Here is a 13,697-nt window from a genome sequence, read left to right as displayed (position 1 = left end):
TCTTTCTACAATAATTTACTGATTTTATTACTCCCTGATTTTGCCATACTCATTTTTAAAGCTCTCCACTAATGCCAATGTGGTGCACTTCAGCAGGAAAAAGAGACTTAAGTCCAAAGTAAGATTTTCGCTTTTCAAAAGGCTGTTTTGCTAAAAATTCCCTTAAGAACCTTGAGGTACAAAGTCCGAAGTTGTACCATGATCCGTGTTTTCTACCATTAAAAGGCTTAAAAGAGCAATGAGATTTACTAAAATAACTCCAAATGTGTTTGTCTAAAAGATGATGAACATATCTCAGATTGCTTGAGGTTGAGGTAATTTTATTATTTGGCTGGAGCATTCTCAAGACTGTGATGTCTATGAAGGGGATTTTTAGACTTGGCAACTTGGTTATAAAAGGATAAAGTTTGACAGAAACTGGGGTTAGGTGACCAGTTTTTCCTTTGTTTGGTGAAGATATGTGTACCGCTGATCTAGAGCAGTGGTTCTCAAACGGGGGGCCGCGAGATGGTGCCAGGGGGGGCCCAGTTTTATGACATTTTTTAAAATACATTAATTTATCAGGAATTCTGTGTAATTAAACCTAAAAAAAAATAAGACTACCAGCCAAAAGCACTCTTTTGTATAATTTTATATGTTTTTTTTTATTAAAATGTTGAGTTTTAGAACTGTTTTTTGGTCATTCATTTTCTTTGGGGGGCCGCAGAGGAATGCACCAGACACAAGGGGGAGTGCATGCTGAAAAAGTTTGAGAACCACTGCTAAAGAACCTTTAAATTATCAGCAATCAGACTCAGGAGGGTTATTTTTGTTTATATTTTTGTTTTTTTATTTTCAGCACTTTATAAGGTTTAACAGTTTAAAAACAAAACTGCAAGACATCAGAAAAAGACATATATTTTTACTTTTTCATTGCATGAGGTGTCATACAATAATAAATATCTTATTAAAATCACATTCTTAAGTTAAAAATACACATTCAAATAAATATATAGATTATTATGCAAAAATAACAAATCCCGTTGTTTGAGTTAATGAGATGTTGATAATACATTACTAACTGTAAAAATAAAAGTCAATAGGATTGTTGAACTGATATTTCACCTCCAGAGGTAAAGAGAGTCTGATGTTGAGATCAGACACACTGATGCTGGACAATAAACTGTTTCCTTTATACACAGGAAAATCCACAGTGTTAAATTAACTCTACCAGTGTTAAATCAACACTATTTGGTGTTTATATAATCCACACCAAGATCGGTGTTAAAAAAGACTGGTGTTAAAAATATAACTCTGAATCAGTGTTAAAGTTAATGAGATAATGAAGTGATGATTAAGACATTAATGGTGAACACCTGCTGGTCATTCAAATCAATTACATATTGGACATTTTCCTGTCTCTAAATTTTTATTTTGATGACTCGTTTTCTGGTGAAAATAATACTAAAATAATAAAGAAAGACAAATTATTGAATGCAATAGATGAATACTGTTGGGTGTGTGCCTCCAAAAGCTGCAATCTTTCACATTTGCCTCTCTATCAGCATCTCTGTTTAAAAAATAAAATGATAACTTGCAGAGTTATTTTCTAAATGGATAAGTTTAACTTCTAAACAGCTGTCAGAACAAAATACAAGTGCTCAACTATTCCAGCATCCACACGAGTGATTTAGTAGACAAATCTTCTTTCTGACGTGATGTCTCACAAGTCAAATAGACATTTATCACAAAATGTATCACATTAAATCTTAAGTTTGTGTTTGTTATGAGTTCATTTGAAGTTACCATTACTGTGATTAGTGTTTCCTTTAGTTAGGCATTTGTCCCTTGACTTTAACTGATCTAACTCCCCTCGTTTAGCAATAGTAACAATGTTTTAGTAAGACCACTTGCTCATTGCTTTATGTAGAGGGAAAACATCCCAGACCTTCTCAGATTGTTTATTTTTATTATATTCTACTCTACAAATCATTGAAACCTTTGATCACAAATTAATTATGATGAAACGGGCATATAAAAAAGCTCTATGCAAATGACATTGTATTGAATACGACTACCGTCATGCTTTAGTGTTTTTTTTTGTTGTTGTTGTTTTTTGCTGAAGAGAGACTTCATGATTTCTGATACAAATCTCAATGAAGGTGACAGTTAATGGTAAGAAAGGTGCAAAATTTTTGTCATGTTGCAATGCATGATGGGATTTATGATTGAGTTTTCTACAATCCTGGTACCCAGCATGCATTGCGGCATGAAGCTTTGTTGTTGTTTGTCACCATGATTGTGTTTTATAGGCTGATTGTTGATGTCTCAGTGTGTCTGACTTACACCACAGATTAGATTTGGATAAACAATATTTAACTCTTCAGGGTATGTGGTCTTTTACAGCACTGTTGGATTTCATGGGAACTTCACAGGGTTGGCAGAACATAAATTAAACACTTATATTAAGTGATTACTTCTTTATGATATCATTGAATCCCAAGACATATACTTTCATACTAATTAACATAATAACAGTTATAGACTTCATTTCTCTCATCTTCCTCTGCTTTAACAGATGTGTTTTATAAACACACCGCCACAATGAGCAGAAGAAAACTAACACTAAACTTCAAGACCCAAGTACCCAACTAAAGGAAACACTAATCGGCACAATGGTGACTTACTTTAGTAACCAGATTTACAGCAGTTTTTTAGAAGTTAAACCTATCATCCATGTAACTCTGCAAGCAAGTTGTAATTTTAGTTTTAAAACAGAGATGATGATAGTGTTCATTAAACTCTAGGCATTTTATCTATTGCATTTAATATTTTGGCTTTCTTCCTCATTTTAGTATTACTTTCTCCAGAAAAAGAGTCAACAAAATAAAAATTTTAAGACAGGAACAATTCCAAAATTGAGTTGATTTGACACGGAATGACCAGCAGGTGTTCACTATTAATGACTCAATCACTTCATTATCTTATTAACTTTAACACTGATTTAGTGTTTTTTTAACACCAATCTTGGTGTGGATTATATAAACACCGAGCAGTGTTAATTTAACACTGGGGATTTTGCTGTGTTGGCTGTTTGGAATCAGAGCTATGAACTCAAGAACTGTTGAGTGATAAACAAAAATATAGATGTAGGTACCTGGTTATTATAATATAATAACATTGGGAAACACTTTCTAAATTTCTTTCAGGTGTGTTTGGTGATGAAGTGAAGTCAGTGTCAGTGATGGAGGGAGATTCTGTTACTCTACACACTGATATTACTGAAATACAGAGAGATCAGCAGATACTGTGGCATGGACCTCAGAAGACTCGTATAGCTCAAATCTATAAACAGTATGATGTCTGTGATCCATGTGAGAGCTTCAAGGACAGACTGTATCTGGACAGTCAGACTGGATCTCTCACCATCACAAACATCACAATCACACACACTGGAATTTATCAACAAGAGATCATCAACGGCAGAGGAACTTTATACAAGAGATTTAAAGTTACTGTCCATGGTGAGTAAAGTGAATAAGTCATGTTATGTTGTAATGATTATATTTTGCAATGAGAATTAAAAAAATAGACAAATAGTGTTTCTAATACTGTAGTATAGCAATCTCAGAACATAAAGTGTAATGTCAGTATGTGCACAATGGTAAGCAGGATATCAAGGTTTAAGAGATGCTGGATTTACACTATTAAGAAATATATTTTTTCTCTTTAATGTTTTTCAGCTCGTCTGCCCAGTCCTGACATCACCTGTACCAATAGCTCCTCATCATCATCAAGCTCAAATTGTTCATTGCTGTGTTCAGTGTTAAATGTGACAGATGTGAGAGATGTGAGTGTGTCCTGGTACAAAGGAAACAGTTTATTGTCCAGCATCAGTGTGTCTGATCTCAACATCAGACTCTCTCTACCTCTGGAGGTTGAATATCAGGATACAAACACATACAGCTGTGTACTCAACAATCCCATCACAAACCAAACTCAACATCTCAACATCACTCATGTCTGTCAGATGTGTTTAGGTGAGGTCCTTATTGATAAACTATAATAGCAGAGAGGGACAAAAAGCACTAGCCTACCAACGCGTTTCCACAACGCGTTTTCATTCAGAACACGTGAACCAGCTGAAACGGACAAGGAGATCAGCGATTACATAACGGCTACAGTAGTTGCAAAACGCATTTGGAAAAGCGAGGTGCTAGAGAGCACTGTTCGTTTGAATGCAAAATACAATTTCACCACTAGATGGGGATAAATCCCACCTACTGTCCCTTTAAAGTTTAGTTAGGCATGTCTGTAGTAATGTTTAAAAATGTCAAGCAAGAGTTATGTTATACAAAAAATACATTTCAGCTCAATAATATTAATAATTTATATAATTATGACTTTTTTATTTGTGTTCTAGTGCCGTATGACAGTGAATGCATTTAATTAAAATAATCACAAATACATTAACATAACAACACAGACACACAAAAACAAGCAGAAATTGTTTTTTTTTTTTAAATAAACTGTATTAGATTTGCATTTACTTACACACATATGTCTTTAGCTTCTCAAGAGACTCCCAGCATCTATTACTGGATAGCAGCAGTGGTGGTTGTGGTCTTAATTCTAGCAGCAGCAGCAGTCAAATACTGTAAGAGAAATCAACAAACAGAACGAGACAGTAAGTATTACAACAAATATGCCAAAGCAAAGCTTTCCTGCAAGATTTTTATTATTATACTGATGTTAGACACTTAAATAAGTCATAAAAGACTTTGATTAACTTTAATGAAATGTGTTTGAGTTCAACTAACTCAACACTGCAGAAAGATGGCGCTCTAGAGCTGTGCTGAGCAACTCGACCTACAGCACATCAACAACAAATACTTATATTGTGATTTGTATTTAATTTATAGTTTTATTGAATATATTTTTTTTATTTTGCAGATCAAGAAGCAGAAGTGTCACCAATGAATTACATAAACAATTATATGGTAAGATACTGTCAGTAAGTTTAATGCCAAAGAAATAAGAACTACACAATATATAATCAACATATGTAGAGAATCATACAGATAATTAAATTAAAAAAATATATATATAATTAGATATTTTAGGGTAGACTGTCACTAAATAAATGATCATTTATAATAACATATTATAGATTAACCCTTTCTTTTTCACATTATAACTGGTTCTGTGTTTTCTTACAGGGCCCTGACAGTGATGAAGTTAACCTACTAATGGTTTCAAATGGAGTTTGAAACCATCATGACTGCTCTTCGAGTTGCGCTAATTCAAAATATGTGTTGCTCGTGTTTTCAAAATATGTGTTTGTTGCGTCATGTGAACCATGTTCATAACGTGTTTTTTCAAAATAAGTGCCTGCTGCAGACGCGTCAAAAACGTTTATGACAAAAGAGACACTCACGTTCACAAAAAACACGCAAGACACTCCCTTAACAGTAAACTCTGATTACGAATGAGATTATGTGAGTATCTGGCAAACGCGAGCATCTCTTTTATCATAAACCTGTTAGACATGTCTGCAGCAGGCACATTTATGTTCACTCGAAGCTCCGAACACATATTTTGAAATTACAAACCATACACATGACGGGCTACATACATGTCGTGACGAACTTCGCATCTTGCGCCATCGAAAAAAAAGTCTAAGTTGAGGTAAGAACAAACCCAGATAGCATGCAACCATTGAAACAATGTTAAAAATCGTTGATTTGTCAATGTTAATACCATTGAATCAATATCACGTTTGCACCCTCCATTAATATTGAAAAAATATTGAGATTTCAACAAATCACCATTATCGTGATCAGTGTTTGCTTCAGTTGGGCCCTTTACTCTTGTGTTTTAATGGTAAGTTTTCTTTGGCTGCTGAAGCAGTGTTTTAAAATACATCTGCTATTGCAAAGAAAACAAAGATCTAATGTTATCAAGTAGTTTTAAATTCTTGTAGATATACCTAAATAATATTAATGAAATACTGTTAAAGTTATAAAAAAAATTATTTTCCAGTACTAGTTGGAAACAGTGTCAGGTCTGTTATTTTGAGGATTACAAAAACACATTTAAAAAGTTAAACTACTAAATCTATCTCTGATATCATGAATCGGTCTATGAATCTCATCAATGGTGACGATTGACAAAAGAAAGCTTCCTGCTGCAATGCATGCTGGGTATCATCGTAGTACTAAACTAATTTATAACTCCCAGCATGCATTGCAGTTGATTGTTTATATGAATTTGTTTGATGATTGTCACCATTATCGAGATTTGTAGGATGAGTAATGATGTCTGAATGTGTTAGCAACTTCTCTGTTTGTCTTGTTACAGTGTATTTACAAACCAAAACAATTATAAATGTCAAAAATGGATCAACATAATCATGTAAAGCAGCTTAATTTGATATAATCTTGAATTCTTCATAAAAAGCAATCAGTTTCAAGTTCAACTTAACTTTGAAACACATCTTTCTTTTCCAATGCAGATGTGTTTCTACATAAACAAAAACAAACACTAAAAAATAGAAAAGAAATATTTAACTTCGTGAATAACAAGAGTCAAGGACCCAACTAAAGCAAACACTGATCACAATAATGGGGATTTGTTGAAATCTCAATATTTTTTCAATATTAATGGAGGGTGCAAACCTGATATTGATTCAATGAAGTTAACATTGACAAATCAACTGTTTTTAACATTGTTTCAATGGTTTGAATACTATCTGGGAAGTATAATACTGAAAAACGGTGGTGTTTTCCTTTAAGTATTACATCAACTCATTTGACATTAATGGGTGATAAGCTTTCTCTTTATTAGCTCCAATAATTGAATGCTTTACCAAATGAGATAAGGCAATAAAGCACTTTTAAGTCTTAAAACTCATTTTTCATAATAGCTTTTACTTGATTTTTGTTTATTATATATTAATATGGCTTTTTATGTTTGTTGTTTTAATTGTGTGACTGTTTTTGTTTTGAATTTTACTTGTAAAATGCTTGGGATGTACTTTAAAATGCACTATAGAAAAGTTATGTTTATAAATAATATAGTTATATTTCGTTATCGCACGATGACTGACATTTTGTCTTAAGCTTAATAGTTTTATTAGCAACCATTCATAAGCTGAAATGAATAGCCTTGACATACACACTCAGGGCAAGATCTGCAATATTACACACGGCATCTCATCTCGCCAGAATTTAAAAGAAAATCTGTCCGACAAGCTTAAGAATAACATGTTTTTATTTAACATCGATGATGATGAGCATTGATAAGATTTTAAATGTACTGGTCCAATTTTATGACGAGGATCCAGGCAGTGTGAAAACAGCTCTAGTGTGCTACCTGCTGTAATATAGGCTTGCATTGGGATTGTTCATCTCAGACATGTTTATATCCACAAGAGTTACCAGAATAATTTAAGGGACTATTTATCAAAATGTTCTCCTAGATGAGCACACCCCTGGATCACGCTTGACAATTATGTTGATCCGGGGTGCCCGCTTACCTCCCAGGAAAAAAGTTCCGGCTCAGGATTTTTTTCTACTATCACCCCTGTTATAAGTACTGTACGAGTGCACAAGGAGGATATTAGCTATATGTAAAATGTCTTTCCATGTCCACAATAAAAGGTGCATTATTAAAGTTCTCATTCATAATAATGCATTGATCAAAATGTACTATAAAATATAAAAATTTATGTTTTTTATTTTTATTGACAAAATACTGTTTTACAAATAATTCTACAACACAAGTTGACCAATGTGCTTGAGTAATGTTGGCTTATCACATATGGAGATATGTCTTTTAGTCTGCTGCAAACTGCCATATATTTATTGGTTATTGTACATTTTTGCAAAAATGTTATACTACTTATCCAGGAGGAAAGGCAAATGTTTTGTCTTACTATTAACACTGTTTTACATGTGCTGACAATACTTTTCTGTGTGCTAATGACTATCTGTACATTTGAAGAATAAACTTGAAAGTGCCAAATGTTACATCTATGTATATTTATATCTATGGTCTGAGCTGGTGTGATTGAGCAGAGGCGGGGCCTCTTTTGCATATTTGTAGATCTGCATAGACTAAATAATGCAAGGGTGTAGAGTAACAGAATCTCCCTCCATCACTGTCTTCACTTCAAAGTTTTTATAAGCTGTCTAGCGGTAAAACCCAGCCTTTAAGGAGAAAAAAGTGGATCACCGACCATGTTTCCCTCTAGTGGTCGCAGTTCTACTAATAGGAGCACTATGAAAAGTTACCTGTTTCCACTTTTGTGTCTTTAAATGCTCGTTTTTGGGGTCGACAGTTTTTTGGCTTGTTAGCTGTACACCTTGTCACACAGCAGCTTGCATAATTCTGTTTTTGTTATAAGCCAGAAATGAGAAGGAGGGAGCCTTCTATGTGGTACAGCTGGATCATCTCCTCATCATACCCATAATGCTATTTATATGATTAAAAATATTATTTAAATTATTGTATTATTTTAATGCATAAGGTATACAAACAAAAAAGTGGACAATGGCACAAATGTTGCAGTTGCACAACTGTCCTGCAGACAGGTGAATGTAGTTATAGTCAGTAGGCGTGTTTGATTTCATGCAGAAATGCACAGATCGACGCGAGTATGACGTTTTCCAAGTCTCGCTTATAAGCGACTCTCGCGAGTTTTGTGTTGTCGATCAAACAAACCCCTTTAAACGTTAATCAGACGATAAAGACCGTCACCTGATCTTGCGGAGCATGATGGAAAAAATGGAAAGAAAATGGAAAAAAGTTTCCCTTATTCCAATTTCAGCCTGTCGTTGATTTTCCAGATGGAATAATGGATGCAGCATAGAGATACATGTATATAAACTCATTCGTTTTATTAAAGAATTGTATCAGACAGCAATTAATACAATACTGGCACAGTCTCGTGACCACCAAAAAAAATCTAACAGATGAAGTAATTCTCTAAGCCCCCATTTCCTTTTCGTATAGCGTCATTGCAAGCTTGCAACGCACACAATTCCTGTTCTTTTACATCTTTCAATACCTAGATTCAATGCTTTGCATAGCAACAGCTACTAATTCTGCATCTGTCACATCTGCTGATTTGAGCTGACCAATTGTCTTTTAGTTTCCACCAATTTCCACCAATCAGCAATTAGGTTTGCTTTGTTTCCTACAGAACAAGATATTTTTACTTCAATGCACATGCAATTTCTTGGAAACTTGCGTTTGCAATGAAATCAGTGCCCTTTGATGAATCACAGCAAAACAGTTTTATTTAGGTGACAGAAGACACATTCATATTCAACTTTAAGATATGCATTAGAGTTAAAACACTCAATAATGACGCCATATATTATAATAAAACAAATATTGTAGACTATATAAATGCAATATGAATATTCCAAATTCCTTCACACCTGTTGCAGATTAAAGTAACTTTTGATAAATGATTCAAGATGATATCGTGAAAGACTAGCATGCAGCAGTTCCTAATCCACCTACACTTTACACAAATGTCCCAACCAACATTGCAACATTGGGCTTTATATGTGGGCCCTATATGGGTTTGTGCACAGGTACCACTTTGGCCCCACCTTGATTGGCCCACATGAATTTGGTATAGAATCTGACTGGGGCTTATGTGTATTTCAAGCATGAAATTATTTTGCCCACATAGGTCCTATGAGCGTCCCATATTATCATCCCACATGGGCAAACCTATATGTGACCCACATAGTGAAACCCACATATATTGCCCATGTTAATCAATTTTCGTAAAAATAAATCCAGATAATTTACTCACCACCATGTCATCCAAAATGTTGATGTCTTTCTTTGTTCATTCGAGAAGAAATTATTTTTTTCGAGATAAACATTCCAGTATTTTTCTCATTTTAATGGACTTTAATGGACCCCAACACATAACAGTTCTAATGCAGTTTAAAATTGCAGCTTCAAAGGACTCTAAACGATCTAAAATGAGGCAAAAGGGTCTTATTTAGCGAAAAATTAAAAATATGCACTTTCCCACCAAACATGAGACGTCTCCCCGACGTGCAGATCATGTCTATATTAGGTCAATTGGTCCAGGCCCTTATCTGTACGTCTATACAACGTGCAGATCTGGTACAGTATCTGGACGTCTGACTATGATCCCTCTTGGACGTCAGGTAGACGTCCAAAAGGGGTTCAGGAAATCAATACAAAAACATTTTATACAAATTTGGTCTATGAGTTCTGAGTCAAAAAACATAAACATCACGTGTATTTTTGTAGAAAATTTTTGTTAAGCTGATAAAATAATGTAATCTTTATATATGAATGAGTGTTCAAAAACATAGCACTGCTCATAGATAAAGTTCCACCTTAAATGCCCTCTCTCTCTCTCTCTCTCTCTCTCTCTCTCTCTCTCTCTCTCTCTCTCTCTCTCTCTCTCTCTCTCTCTCTCTCTCTCTCTCTATCTCTCTCCCTCTCTCTCTCTCTCTCTCTCTCTCTCTCTCTCTCTCTCTCTCTCTCTCTCTCTCTCTCTCTCTCTCTCTCTCTCTGTCTGTCTCTCTCTCTCTCTCTCTCTCTCTCTCTCTCTCTTTTTAATTAACAGAGATGTATATGCTGACGTTTTATTGAAAATGTTTTGTCACCATAATGACGATCAGTGATTCCTTTAGTTGGGTAGTTTGACTCTTCATATGAGTGTTTGGTCTTTATAAGAGTGTTTGCTAAAGCATGTTATTTGTTGCAAAGAAAATTTGTTATAAACAATACTCACATGTGGATCTTACAACTTCATACAAAGTTTACCAAGAGTAATACCACATATGTAAAGTCTGTAAATTCATTTTGTAAACCATGTAGTATTGTCTCAATTTCTCAGTTGATTTGAGGTGTCACATTCAACTTATTATTTAGGTTCATACCACCACTGGGAAGCACTTATATACAATTAATAGTCCAGATTTCATTGTCACATATACAGACATCAAGAATCACCCCATGAATCACAACAGTGGTGACACTCTCTGGACTCATGAGTTTTATAATACGTTGGTGCAATGCATTACAACATGTAGAAAACTCACCATCGTTGTGATTTATGAGCTGATTCTTGATGTCTGCATCTCTGTCGAAAAATTCTAGACTTTACATTTTTTGATTACAGCCACGAGGTTTCATTTTCAGTTACAGTAGGCAGTAGTATGCACTGAAGTATGATTATTGCAGCTCCAAACATAACTGAGATAGGGGTTTACTTCTAAACAAAATTTATGTTGTTTTACCTGTGTTGTTACTTCAGTTATATTATATCATCACTTCTGACTATCAATGTAATTAATGTGAAGCCACAAGTAAGTTGCATTGGTAACCAACACTTGGTGCAATAATAATGTGTTTTATAAAAATACCATCATCAAGCACACGCACCACAATACAAATGCAAAGAGTCAAACTACCCAACTAAAGGAAACACTGATCACCATGATGGTGACAAAACATGTTCAATAAAACATCAGAATCTTGTAAATTCTCAAAAACAAGCAGGTAGAAATGACAAAAAATAGAGTGAATTTGGTTAGTCTAGCCAGTATGGTCCTACTTCAAAACAATGCTTTGTTAAAGGGGTCATATGATGAAAATGTTAGCATTGCCACTTTGTAGGTGTGAGCAAAAATAGGTCATTGAAATTTGGCTTTCATTATGATGTCATAAGGATATCTTATTAGAATAATACCGCCTCCTTAATCTGAACTCTCCAACCACTGCACTGCCGTTTAGTGCAGAGAGAAAGAAAGAGAAAGGAAGGACTTGACAGCACAATTGAGTTTGAATTACAACAAACCACCATCATTGTGATCAGTGGTTGCACTTCATCCGCTCATTTGCATTTTAAAAAACACACCCAAAACGACACATTTTTGGACTTGACAGCACAATAGAGTTTCAATTACAACAAACCACCATCATTGTGATCAGTGTTTGCACTTTATCCGCTCATTTGCATTTTAAAAAACACACCCAAAACGACACATTTTTGCTCAAACCTACAAAGTGGCAATGCTAACATTTTCATCATATGACCCCTTTAAAACAACTTTTTGTAATGGTGATGACATTGCTTTAGAGAATGTACATGTAACAATTATCCAGCGAGAGCAAGTGTGGGAGGGAGAGTGAAGTTCACGTCACTTCACTTCAATTATTGAACGATAGAGAGAGAGAGAGAGAGAGAGAGAGAGAGAGAGTAAGAAGAGAGAGAGAGAGAGAGAGAGAGAGAGCAAGAGAGAGAGAGAGAGAGAGAGAGAGAGAGCAAGATTGCAGACGCAGACAGTTAAGGTGGAACTGGTATATTTGGGAATTATCTATAAGCAATATTTTTGAACATTTATTCATATATAAAGATTAAATATACACATATAATGTCTAAAATGGCCACATTTTAAATAGTTTTACTTTGCGTGGAGTTTTACTTGACATCAATCTTGGATGTTCAGAACAGGTCATAAAAAGACGTCATAAAAACTTTCATTCTGGCTCCTCATGGGACGTCGAAATGACGTCTTTTTAAGACGCTTTGCTCAGTGGGTTTAAACCACATCTTCTTGTCTTCTGGTCATGTGACGTACCAGCGCGACCTTACGTAATACGTCATCACGTCAAGAGGTCACAGATGACGTATGCGAAACTACCCCACCTTTACAAGTGTGAAGAAAGAGGACCGTTCCGACGTTGTTGTATGTCGAATGATAATTAATGTCTTTGTGTCAGTTTATTGTTTAAAATGGTCCGCAAATGTGTGTTTCATATATGTGACACATGACCTTTCCACGACATTACACAATTATGTGAGGTCGCGCTGGCTCGAGGAAAACGAGAAGTTGTGGTTTAAAAGTGCATATTTTTTATTTTTCTTTAAAAAAGTTGTATGCATTACAGCGAACTTTTGTAAATTTTACAAATCTTACCTGTGGTTGGAAACTCTTATTTTTTAATGGTAAAATTCAGATGTGATTGCCAGAAAACCGCCTTAAAAATACATGAACATGTAAACAACTTTTTGTATTTCATTAATTTTTTTTTTCATATTTTAATATATGCAGAAAACCACTAGGTGATGGAATAGACAGCTGCACAAAGAAACAAAGTTTGTTGTGAAATTACTACAGATTGTTTTCTAATTATTTGCCAACAACTTAAAAAGAGACAGTGGACATACACAAAGATTGTATCATACAAACAAATACAAAACAACATCAGGGTAAGTTATTAAATCGCTCAGTGTCTATGAGTCCATTTTACAGAGTTAAAAAGTGACACTTAAATAATGACATGATGAATGAACATTAATGATGAAATAGAGAGCAGTCACAACAGGTAAAATTTACAAAAGTTCGCTGTAATGCATACAACTATGGTGGTGTTATTTTTACGGTTTTAAGTAGTATTTTTTACAGAATTGTTCTGGCAACCACAGCTGCCAGTATTTCACGTAAAAACACCGTAAAAAATGATTTTTTTTACAGTCTACACTGTTAAAATACACTGTTTCTTTAAAAATTACAGTATTACTGCCAGCTGTTTGCCAGTAACTTACTGTAGATTTAAATGTTATGTTATTTACTGGGAACAGTTTGTTTAAAGTTAAATGAACATTAAACATTTACAAGTCTTTGTCTTTACATAAATACTCATCAACC

The 13,697-nt window shown here is 34.5% G+C and overlaps 1 protein-coding gene across 1 annotated transcript; it reads left to right on the top strand.

Moving 5' to 3' along the window:
* The first annotated feature begins 3,185 nt into the window (after nucleotides 1–3,185).
* LOC135724348 (SLAM family member 5-like) lies at nucleotides 3,186–5,677 on the top strand. The gene is made up of 5 exons (XM_065244482.2): nucleotides 3,186–3,503; nucleotides 3,723–4,019; nucleotides 4,550–4,666; nucleotides 4,933–4,979; nucleotides 5,199–5,677. The coding sequence occupies exons 1-5, from the start codon at nucleotides 3,224–3,226 to the stop codon at nucleotides 5,247–5,249; spliced, it is 792 nt and encodes a 263-aa protein (XP_065100554.1). The 5' UTR covers nucleotides 3,186–3,223; the 3' UTR covers nucleotides 5,250–5,677.
* Nucleotides 5,678–13,697: the final 8,020 nt, after the last annotated feature.

The sequence above is a fragment of the Paramisgurnus dabryanus genome, chromosome 24 (genome assembly GCF_030506205.2).
Source record: "Paramisgurnus dabryanus chromosome 24, PD_genome_1.1, whole genome shotgun sequence".
NCBI classification, from domain to species: domain Eukaryota; kingdom Metazoa; phylum Chordata; class Actinopteri; order Cypriniformes; family Cobitidae; genus Paramisgurnus; species Paramisgurnus dabryanus.
Note: the sequence above shows the minus strand (reverse complement) of the source record. Positions and strands in the feature narration are given on the sequence as shown.

Excerpts from the sequence above, each read along its gene's own strand:
- LOC135724348 (XM_065244482.2), top strand. The coding sequence starts at position 3,224 with ATGGAGGGAGATTCTGTTACTCTACACACTGATATTACTGAAATACAG. Across the intron at positions 4,020-4,549 it reads TGTCTGTCAGATGTGTTTAG|CTTCTCAAGAGACTCCCAGC; the intron begins GTGAGGTCCTTA and ends ATATGTCTTTAG. Across the intron at positions 4,667-4,932 it reads TCAACAAACAGAACGAGACA|ATCAAGAAGCAGAAGTGTCA; the intron begins GTAAGTATTACA and ends TTTATTTTGCAG.